Raw genomic sequence first — 11,852 nt, forward strand, 5'->3', positions numbered from 1 at the left:
TGTCGGGCCTCTTCGGCTCGTGGCCTCTTCTTTCTTCGGGCGCAATGCCCTCTGGAACTTAAATCTACTACTAGAGAGACGTCCCGGGACGCCACCGGCACTAAAGTTTGCCGCGCAACATTATCAACTAATCATCATGCTCATTGCCTTTCTCCCATTCAAGTAGCATCTGGGCACTTAAATGGGGTCCTGGCAATGAACATGGAAAGGCTTAAATCTAAAAATCCTATGCTAAAAGTATGATTAACAATTATATTTTGCATCTAAGCGGATAATGGTCTAGTTTGATCTCTGACTTGATGATTATTGATACATTAACTGAATATTAGATAGAAATATCCTGAGGCGATTCCTTTATCAAAACATACATTGGAAATACAAAGAAACATTGAAAACGTGCTTTGATTCTGAAATCTACCTCTCGCGAAGTGTCTTCTTGCACATGAAATTTGATACATTTTTATCGGCAAGGCAAAATTAAACTTTACTCATACTTTCATATTTCATATTTCACATATAAGAGAAATAATACTGAATACAAATAATGCATTTGTTCTGTTCTATCGTAAAATAGAATATAAAGATTAAATCTAATCATCATAAGCCTTAAAATAATGTTGATAATAATGTTGAACGAAATCTGAGGGAATCAGACTTCTCCGCTATAAAGCAGTTAAAGAAAATCATTTCGTTATTTATTTGAATATAATTATATAAATAATCATAACGAATATGTATCAACATTATGTTCTTCGTATAAATTCCTTATATATTAATGCATTATTTTCAATATTTAAAACCGCGACATGCAAGAAAACCTATCCTGAGCTAATACATAAAACACAGTCGATAAATGTTACTACTCACGAGTATTACACCCGCGGTCATTATGCTCGTCAAAAGTTCTACGTAATACAACCAGTCACCCGTGCCGATTCGGACCTATCATCCTACGACATGATTGAGTGACCAGAGGAACAAAAATGCATGCGACTCACCATTAGATGCGAGGAACAGGATCATCGATGCTTTGGTAGGAAGGTCATCGTGAAGGCCGTTATCAAGGTGGAGCCATGCAATTCCATAGAAGAAATAAAGAGTGGAAGAAAACTGTAACAAAACATGGAATATTATAATTTGTTCTTAAAAACATATGTCTGATTATTAAAAAACTTAAATCCAAATATTTTCAAAATTCAAATTTCACGCAAACTTGAAATTTTTATATAAAAATGAATTGAAATTCCTATGAAGTTTAATTACTATAAAAGTTAGACATTTTTATTGTATATTTCAATATTGAAATTTTAAACTTTTATTTCAATATTGAAATTAATAGTAGTTCGAGTTAAATACGAGTAATAAAATAAATTAAAGTGCAATATACAAAAATACTTACATTCTTGAGCTTCAAGAGTGGCTTTATCCTCTTGCGAGACCTGCGACTCTACTACCGAAAGCGAATGTTTAATAAAAAAGATATAAAAAAAAAAAAAGAAAAATAAAAGACCAGTAACGCGTCCGTTCAAATAATAATCGGCGAACACACTGACTCTAATTTCGAGCAAACACTGAGTCTACCAATCGCATTGCGCGCGATCACAAAAATTCTCTGTAAAAAAGCTTTATGAGAGGGAATGGGGGAAGGGAAAGAAGTAAAACACTCTGTGTCATTTTTTGCATCATCAGTTTTCTTCTTCCTATCGAGTGTTTATTTATGAAAATACTGCTATTTCAAAACTATGAACTAGTATTCATTTAGCACACACAACAAAATATCATATTATTAAGAACATAAAATATGCCGTTATATTATATAACATAGTCAATATATATAATATATAATATATACAGGGTGGTTGGTAACTGGTGGTACAAGCGGAAAGGGGGTGATTCTACGCGAAAAAAGAAGCCGAAAATATAGAATAAAAAATTTTCTTTTTTTTTTAATTTTTCCATCGAGACAACGATCTACAGTGAGATCCGTACGCGTGAGGTACGGCACGCGTACCGAGCGAAAATTCAAAGTCGATTTTCTCGAGAACAAAGCCTCGGACGAAAAATTGTTATTCTATATTTTCGACTTCTTTTTTCGCGTAGAATCACTCCCTTTTCGCTTGTACAACCAGTTACCAACCACCCAGTATATAGTATATATAATATATAATATATAATATAGTTATACATTAGAAACTATTTTTAATACGTACTAAATGTCACTTAGTATTTTGCAATGCAGCCAATTTGTAAAAATTGTAACTCTGAATGTCCGTTATTAGAGTTTCAAATGTATTTCGTATTAATCAAATATGGGGTGCTTTTGTTGTTAGCTCAAGATACCTGTGCATCAGGCAGAAAACGCGAGGCGTAGAACGTATTCGTTTCAGAAATAGCACAAATTGAAGAAGATCGAAATGACACTATTAGCATGGAAAATTCGCGAAAATGCAGCAAAATGTAAAAGTTATTTTAATTTCTCACTTAAATAGATTTTTAAAGAATTTAATGTTAATGTCAAGCAATAAAGCAATTCATTTAACTTATTTGAAATACAGAACTTATTTAATATGTCTGAAATAAACAAAGTGATTAATCTCGTCTATCTTTATCTTTGTACTCTTAATGGATCATAAAACTATTTACAATTCTATTACATCATGTACTAATAACGTTGATATTACGAATTATTTGTAAGAACGTATATACAGATTAAATATACAGGGTGGTTGGTAACTGGCGGTACAAGCGGAAAGGGGATGATTCTACGTGAAGAAAGAAGTCGAAAATATTGAATAAAATTTTTTTTTTTTAATTTTTCCATCGAGACAACGATTTACACTGAGATCCGTTATAACATACCGCACGCGTACCGAGCGAAAATTCAAAATCGATTTTCTCGAAAACAAAGCCTCAAACGAAAAATTTTTGTTCTATATTTTTGACTTCTTTTTTCGCATAGAATCACCCCCTTTCCGCTTGTACCACCAGTTACCAACCACCCTGTATATTATATTAAACAAATAAGTATTATCAACTGTCCATTAAAAAGAGAACGTTATGAAAATGTATAAATACGTCTGCTTTCATTAGAATAAATTAAATATTACCATATTTGCATAAGAATCTATCAGATTGATCATTAAGCAACATCATGACGTCCTTACGAATTTCGTGGCATCTCTTTAACGCCTCCATGCTGTCCTTGCAATCAAACCATAATCTGAGAACAGAAGAAGACGAAAACATTAAAATAAATGTATGAAAAGGACAAATTACACAAACAAACAGCAACAAACAGAAGAAGACGGAAACATTAAAATAAATGTATAAAAAGAACAAATTACACAAACAAACAATTATATAAAGTGAAGCAGTGATCAATGTTAAGTTGTTTCTGGAAACTCGTTGTACGAACTACTGACAAATGGGATAAACAAAAAGTTAATCAAAGGAAAAAAGATAACCTAATAGTATATTGTAACAAATTAATGAATTAAAACATTAGTTAATTAGATGAAGTCAATAGTAGAATGAGTTCGGGCGTTAGAAAAATAAGTATTGCGTAAAATAGAAAAGGGCTCACCCTGACACATACGTCTAATCGCTTAGATTTCCAGTCGGTAGAATGACCTCCGTAACGCGATTTACACATCGAAGTTCGGTTGGCAGGGAGTGGGAAGGTCACTGGAAGGTCAAACGTGCACGAAGGGTTATGTTTTCAGCAACTCAATATTAAATTCAAAGTAAAAAAGGTAATAACACGTTAGACTTAAACGCGGGGAGACGCGTAGGAAGTAAACACGAGTGAGCTAATATAGTTTAGAGGAATAAAATAAAAATAAAATATCGTAAAATTATTATTTGAACTATATTTCATTAATGAGCATAGTTCGATGTATGAAAGAAAGGGCAAGGAAGAAAAGAAAAGAGAAAAAAAGCAAAAAAAAGATACGGAAGAGATTATCAAGAAAAAAAAAGTCAAGGGGAGTGAAAAGGAAAAAGTATTTCATTCCAATAATACGTGATTTGTGTTTCTCGATGTACGTGACTTTCATTAAAAACTAATAAGCATACATTTACATCGAAAAACTAAAAATCACTATAAATTATTCTAGATTATAAATAAGTCAAATTAAAATTCTTACTATTTTGAAGCCATCCCACCATGTTGTATATTAAATCTTTCACATTTACGACCAGCTCTCGTCAGTTGCTTCCTCTTTCCAATGTGACACAGCGTGAAATGATATTTCAAATATTTATTTCAAGATTTATCAGCAGATATGTTCAGGAACGTGTCATCTCCTGGCAGTACCCGGCCACCATCCCGATTTTCCTTAAATTTATTTCGATATCCGTCTATTTACATAGAAATACGATAAATCGTTATAAATTTTGTTAACATATTGCGGAGTACTCACTTTATTACTATATACCTATTATTATTTATATCATAGGACATAGTTAGATTGTTTCTCTCTAAATGAGCATGCGAGAATTAACCTAAAGCATTAGAATAAGCCAAAGGATACTAATGACCATGATGTATCTGCAATATGTCAATAACTCTGAGTACAAAACAATTCAAGTTAACATTCTCACCATTCTAAAGTGATGAAATGTCGATGTGTATTAAATTCTTCACATTTATGGCAACGAATTGTTTACAGCTGCTTCCACTTTTTAACATTACTCCCCGCGAAATGGGGTAATTTCAAATCTTAATTTCTAGTTTTGTCACCAGGGCGCAGATGCGTTAGACGCGTATTTATTACGTTATTGTGTGTTAATGGTATTCTGTTCTATTAGTACCATGCTATTGTATTTTTTCGATATTTATTTTCATACAAAATTCATGAAACAAATGAATTTCTTACGTAAGTTATTCTATCCTTTTTATGTAATATAGATTATGTACTGTATTATAATAAGACATATAAGATTTTGTATGACATAATTTGACAATATTTATAACATAATTGACTTATGCGATTACTGACTAAAACGATACAAGTATTAATATTTTTGAATACTACTATTTGAAAAATGACAGTAACCTAAAAATTATGCAACTTGTAAGTTATAACCTATTGCTATATTACTATATATTGCTATATACTACTATATATTACTATATATATATATATATATATATATATGTAATATAATATGTAGTGTATAAATTATATATATATATATATATATATCTTTACAAAATTCTCTTTCCTTTCATCATAGAACATTGTGGGATATTTCAAGATACTGCAGAACGTCACATATCACCCAAAACAAAAGAAAAGACATCATACAAGATTTCTAAAAGTTGACATATTTCTTTAAAGCAAATTTTTGTGGATCTTTTTGATCCTTTTGTTGGTCCTTTTGTTTCTTTTTTGCTGGTTTTCTTGCTCATTTTGTTGCGATTTTGGTCTCTTTACTGCTGTGTTGGAGTTATCTATAAACTATATTGCAATTTTCTCAGGTGGAAATATTTGTAAGTATAAAATCTATTCAATATTCTATTTATAACTTCATAGAAGACTTTATTTTCAATTCATATAACTACTATATTGAATCAATACCATCATTTATGGCACCAAAATGGCAAGGTAGTCACATGACCTGCAAAATGTAGAACACAAAAAAGTAACATGTAATATCCACTCTGTACTTTATCTGTCATTATATGATACAATATTTGAAGGTAATATTGGAATAATATTGAGAACAGTAAATCCATCAGTGAATAGAGAAATATTATAATTTGTTTTGGTAATAGAAGAAAGTTTAAAGAAAATTAAGGGAAGAATCGATTAATTAACTTACTAATAATTCAGCTATAAAAAATATTAAATTTGTCATCGAATATCTCAATGTTGTACTTTGCTTTGGCAATAAAAAGGAGTTTCAGAAAGTTAAGAAAAAATCAATTAGAGTCGACTACAGAATGAAGTAGATTTATATAGATTTCATAAATTTGTATAAATTATATAAGAAGGAACAGGACAAGAAAGAACACAGAGAACGAGTGAGAGGATCAGGATAGCGGTAAATGAACAAGTGATTGACCCAACAGCATATAACACGTCAGGGTCGTTAACACTAAGGTGAAGCATTAATCATATCTATATTCGTCTTCTATTAAACGATGTTATCACAAAAAATTATGGCTCTTGCTTTCACAAACCTCTTGTTCTAGGATCTCTCACTTTGCCGGCGAGTGGAAATAAAGAAAAGAGGATGATGAGTAGCTTATTTCTAAGAAACGTATATGCGGACAGGGCGTATTGGACGAGAGGTATTGACGCGCGCGATTGAGAATATATACACATTGAACGATTGCGTTATTCATTGTTGAAGCTTGTATTATTTTCTTCAATATTTAGTTCATCATCACTGTCACTATCACTAGAAGTATTGAAACATCTGAACAGTACCTTTGTTGAACGGAGATTGTTTCTACTGTCTGAAGCACTGTCGTCGTCTTCTATCTTGTCAGGTTCAAAATAATATTTGTCATCACTACTATCACTATTGAACATGTCCTTTCTAGATCTTTTAAGCTTGCTGACTCGTCTGGTAATGCCATTGAAAGGTTGAAACTCGTTCTGACTCGACCATCATCCTGCATTGCGAGTTTACGTTAAACGGAAGAGATGAGATTTCTAAGGATCTATAATTTTCTTTCATCAGAAACATAATACTGTTTAGTTTACTATACCCATGCGTACATACACATAAGATTATCACTTAGAAAAATAAACGTACGCCAACTACTTCAAAATAACTCTCCGGAACTGTGAACAAATTCGGGTGGCTATATGCCGACACGCAGCCGCAACGGTAAAAAGACTTGAGTAGCTATTTGCAGACACTCGTCAGCAAAGCATTGAACTTACTCTTAATTATACTCTATTTGTTCTATACTTATTTACTTATAACGTTAAAATGATCAAGGAAGTGATTATGATTTTTAATTACCAGCAAACTACCAGTGGCTGAAAAATATTCTTCTACAAGAAGGTAATTAGCCACATAATTAGATATAATTAGAATTAAGGTACCTGGTCCTCAAGGTCTCAAGAATGTATACATGAAACAAAGCACATACGAAGGCAAGATTCTCTGCTACATCCTGCGATAAAATTCGAAGAGAATACTGGTTTTTAGGAACTTGCGAACATAGTGGATTGCTATATGATTAATTTTGTTAATATCATAGTAAAATATATCTCTTTTAATTCTACGCTGAAAGTCAATTACGTCCATAAGCTGGTACTACGAGAATCTAGAAACTATGAAGGATATTTCGATAAAAAATATTCTCTCATTTAACTTATTTATGAATTTACGCGTTCGTCTAATATTCAAGTACACTTCAATTGCAACACACATAACGATGACATCTTTCCGTTAATAATTATTAGACACGAGGAAAACTACAGCGTAATATTAAAATTATCAAGATCACTTTCGTAATTATGTAATGGGCAGTTTTCAAGTCGCTTGATGTTCCAAACTGGTTGAAAGCTGAAAATGATACAACGATCCGAGTAAAAGTCACTCGATGAATACGAAATCACTCGAAACCAAGTTGTTTTCGTGAGCGAAATCGAAAACAGGAAGGTACGAACGACGAATGCCGGGTAACGCGACCAATTTTTCCTGGGAATGTTTATTTTTTGAAAATAAATACAAACTCGTTTGTTCAAATCAATTTTTATTTCTCTCGCATTATAAAATTACATGTTCGTCGTCTCGAGATTACTTTCTTTTTTTTTTTTTTTGTTTTCGCTTGCATTGCATATAGAAATAAATATTGTCTATTGTCATTCGATCGTTACGTTGTTTACGTGTTTATTAGGGGCGTGAATAATTTCTGGAATAGCATTTGTTCCTAAACAATTATAAGATCGAATCTCCTATGTTCGAATAATTATGTTTAATTAGCTGCTACACCCAGCTTCTTCACTTGCTCCTCGTATTTACTTCTGTATTTCTTTTCAGGGTCGTACTTGTCCATGAGTTGGTCCCACAACTCTGGCTTTTTCGCGATCAAGAAGAAGACCACCTTCTTAATATTTTCTGCCTGCTTTTCAGTACATTTCTGGCAATCGGTGGCCAGAGCTTCGGGTAAGATCTCTGAAAGGTGAAAACAGAAACATCAATTGACTAAATTTCAAAACAAGTGAAGGTATTGCAGAATAATGGATGACATTTCGGCGATGGTTTGTTTACTGATCAATGGCATAAATATATATCTCTGTTAACGAAAGAGAAATAATATAAAATGTCAAAGAGTATTGCATCGCGCTTGAAAAGATATAGCAAATTGATCTTGTCCTTAAACGATAAATTAGAAATTTGAAGAAAGAAATGGATAGTTGATGTGTAAGTGCAATTATTTGCTTCTCGTTTCATTTATGATAGTAGATATATATTATATAGAAATGATTGAATTAACACGTTAATAGAATGAAGCTGATAATATGAAGGTATTGAGTGTAAAAATAAAACTAGTGACAATGTGATTCTTATGACAAATTGCAATAACAATAAGAAATTATTTGAAAGTCGTATAATGTCACATAATCAAAGCAGAATCAAAGTAGATATTCTACTAATAGAGTACACAATTATTATTAATTGTATTAATTTTTTGTGTAGAATATGTGTGTATAAAAGTTTTATTTCTTATAACATTATATGAGCTAGAAGTTAATAGTGTACAATACATATGTTCCTGTTTCAAACTTTATTTTATTTATTTACCATTGTATTGTATCATTTATTACTACGTTGTGATGCTTTGTTTATAACATATATAAAGACGATTAATATATATGGTATATGTAATAGCATAAAAAACGTATATAGATTACGAAACTAATCAAATTACAATTATTCTTTCTCAGATCGTAAAATGTTAAATAGGATAATTAATTAACATTTTTTAAAAATATCATGTATACGATTAATAGCGAATACGTTTCGATATTTTCCACAATAAGACGAATTATATAGTGTATTATCACTTACTTCTGATTTCATTTCCTTCAGCAGTGCATCTTCCATCGCCTATCAAACACTTGTGATAATTAGCCAACAAGCGATCACTGCTCAGAATATCATCTACATTGATATTGTCAAGTTTGGCTGGATATTTGTCTGTAGAGGCAAGAGTTTTGGAAAGCACGTTCGGGGCCGAGTCGTCGGGTCGAGCAAGCGAGTAGACGATTGTCATGACAAGGAACAGACAGATCAGTATTTGATGCATAGCTACCAAAGAGAAAATGAAAATTATAATTAGAACACACGTTGTAAATTTTACGGCCTTTCGACAAATTTTGCAGAATGGCAAACTCTCTGAAGAACTACTTATAGAAGAATCGGATACAGCAGAACCACATTTATGTATTGAATGTAAAACTTCTGATCTGAATGTAAACTGTAGATCGTTCTTTACTTCCTTTACAACGACGATGAACTTGGGCCGAGCTTCTCAAGTAATAAAATTATAGTTACGAAAAAATGTTGTACTTGGACGTTTTTGGAAATTTGAAAATCAGAAAATTGCAGCCAATGTAAACCGCAGCTGACCACTAACCTTTCATTATAAAACGATGAACGTTGACTTTTATATTTACTTATGTTTATCGTTACTCGAGGATTCTCAGTAACTCACGAAACAGCAGACACTGTAAATACGCCAGATATTCACCTGGACGTGTGAGCCACGATTAAACTACGATTGTAGAAATCCTCTTGCTCATGATACTTATATATGATCCAGTCTCTGGTGGTAGGATTATTCGTGTAGGTTGAAGGTGGCCAAAGGTGGGAAGAACGACGACTCACACAAGCCGATCGCTACTTGAAAATCCACTCTATACCTTTGTCTTCGTGTTATTCCCACTTTCAGCAAAATGTTTGTGTCTCGCTTATTGATGATAACGAGCATTTTAATGTGTTTTCTTTTTTCTAGCGCTTGACTGATGAACGCGCGTCTGTATTAATAAAACGCACGACAAATTTCTTCTGTAGCTTTACAGTTTAATTACATAAAATATATGCAAATGGATAAAGAAAGAAAAAGCGTGGAGAATAATATTAACGTTAAATCGAATCATTTGTCCTTTCATTTTGTATCTTCTGCCAGGACTTTGTTCGTCGTTTGTCCAAGATAAATATGAGCGGAGGTAAGATTCTATTGTTTTATTTTGTACCGTTTTTAAAGAAGTTGTTTGAAATAATTTTAACTCGGATGTTTCTATTATTTTTTTGAACGTTAAATGTACATTATTCGTGAAGATAGGAAGATGGAAAACATGTAGAAACAGTTTCCTCCTGTGTTTTCTAACCAGGTTATTGAAACACAATGATAGTCATTATAAAGGAATCTTATAATACGTATACAGTTTCATAATGTATCTCATTTCTTTGCATTTTTATTTGAATTCTATAACAGATCATAGGAATCAAAAGAGCATGAAATGTACGATATAATTGAAGAACTTAATTGTATCGTTGCCTCGATATTTTTCTACGATATCGAATAACTTGCAAAGTTTTGCATTCGTGTTTTTTAAGACTTTCGCCTCGTAGTTAAAACGAGAAGACGATATTATACACTATTTTTCTCTGATTGTATTACGATATTATCGAATTAGTAAACGGTGACGTATTATCGTTATCTGTTACAGGAAGATCGATCGTCCAGCCGCGCTTAATTAGATATACTAAACGAATGTGTTGTAACTTGATCAATAATTTTATTCATTCTCCGCCTCGAGCAGCAACCTATAAGAAGCCAAGAATTAACGTAAAAAATATGTGCAAAAAAACTGTTTCTTAGATTATGTGTTATTCATTAGATTGTATTTGACGATAGAACGATATTTTTCGAATCGCTGTTTCACATACCTAATAATTAAATGCACGATAAATATGTTGCCCTTTGGCTTTTCTGTCTTTAACGTTGAATTTGGAATCGTTGAAATACATTGAATTGAATTATTAATCAATTAAGTCATCATAGCTGTAAAAAAAAGAGAAAAGGAAAAAGAGGAGAAAGGTTATGGAAATATTGATCAATATTCTCGAATATTTCCGTTAAGACCTTTCTAAAAATTAATTTTATGATTAACTGTACAACTGTACAGTTGCGAATAGTAAATGACGAGTTCGTAGGAATGAAAAAAGCGTCAGAAAATCTGAAAATATGAAAAATATAATTATTTATTGCAAGATCGCGAGATTGATTTCTTGCCTTCTCGGCAGATGGCGAGCAAAGTATATTCCAAAAAGAATCATTAGTCTCACTGCTACTTAATTCAATGTTATTCGCGAAACGAGTTTATATAATACGAAATGGAAAATATAAACGTTCAGAGAAGAAAGAGCAGTTTGTTTATGATATCACTTCCATTAAATGTTCTCTTACTCCTTTGACACGTGAAATATCGTATGCTTGAAATCGAAGAGCATATTTCGACGGCTGAACAACATTTTAAATTATTAATAAATTATTAATAAAAACTAGATAAATCTTTTGTTTATGCTTGTTATTCTAAAATTCATAAAATTAATTCATAATTTTTTTAACAAAGACGTTTCGATTTAACGTTCGATTTAAGAAACGAAAGCACATAATACTCGAACTTTGTCTTCAGACTTTGTAACTCTGTTGCAATAGTCTTTACCGTAAATTGCACTATAATCTAAATCCGATTTTATCAAATTTAGAAATTAGAAATTTTATCTAATCTCCGCTGTTATACAATATCCATAAGGACGCTTACTTGACACAAGAAATGACGTGAGGAACAGAAAATATTCTGTAATCGGATTTT

General features: G+C 31.8%; 1 protein-coding gene and 2 long non-coding RNA genes across 6 annotated transcripts; 2 read left to right on the forward strand and 1 right to left on the reverse strand.

The window, feature by feature from the left end:
• Positions 1 to 1,917: 1,917 nt before the first annotated feature.
• LOC143303882 (uncharacterized) lies at positions 1,918 to 8,617 on the forward strand. Of its 4 annotated transcripts, none has more exons than XR_013060565.1 (5): positions 1,918 to 4,877; positions 5,239 to 6,107; positions 6,200 to 6,298; positions 6,387 to 6,843; positions 6,985 to 7,937. It is a non-coding gene; the product is annotated as an uncharacterized LOC143303882 (long non-coding RNA). The 4 variants fall into 4 exon arrangements; XR_013060564.1 differs by having other exon boundaries at positions 5,239 to 5,494; positions 5,996 to 6,107; positions 6,387 to 7,937; XR_013060563.1 differs by adding an exon at positions 8,475 to 8,617 and having other exon boundaries at positions 2,570 to 4,877; positions 6,387 to 8,391.
• CSP3 (chemosensory protein 3) lies at positions 7,704 to 9,758 on the reverse strand. Its single transcript, XM_033349748.2, has 3 exons — positions 9,608 to 9,758; positions 9,040 to 9,279; positions 7,704 to 8,142 (listed from the first exon to the last, which is right to left on the reverse strand). The coding sequence occupies exons 1-3, from the start codon at positions 9,612 to 9,614 to the stop codon at positions 7,943 to 7,945; spliced, it is 447 nt and encodes a 148-aa protein (XP_033205639.1). The 5' UTR covers positions 9,615 to 9,758; the 3' UTR covers positions 7,704 to 7,942.
• Positions 9,759 to 9,899: 141 nt separating this feature from the next.
• LOC143303883 (uncharacterized) lies at positions 9,900 to 11,064 on the forward strand. Its single transcript, XR_013060566.1, has 2 exons — positions 9,900 to 10,199; positions 10,704 to 11,064. It is a non-coding gene; the product is annotated as an uncharacterized LOC143303883 (long non-coding RNA).
• Positions 11,065 to 11,852: the final 788 nt, after the last annotated feature.

The sequence above is a fragment of the Bombus vancouverensis genome, chromosome 17 (assembly GCF_051014615.1).
Source record: "Bombus vancouverensis nearcticus chromosome 17, iyBomVanc1_principal, whole genome shotgun sequence".
NCBI lineage: Eukaryota > Metazoa > Arthropoda > Insecta > Hymenoptera > Apidae > Bombus > Bombus vancouverensis.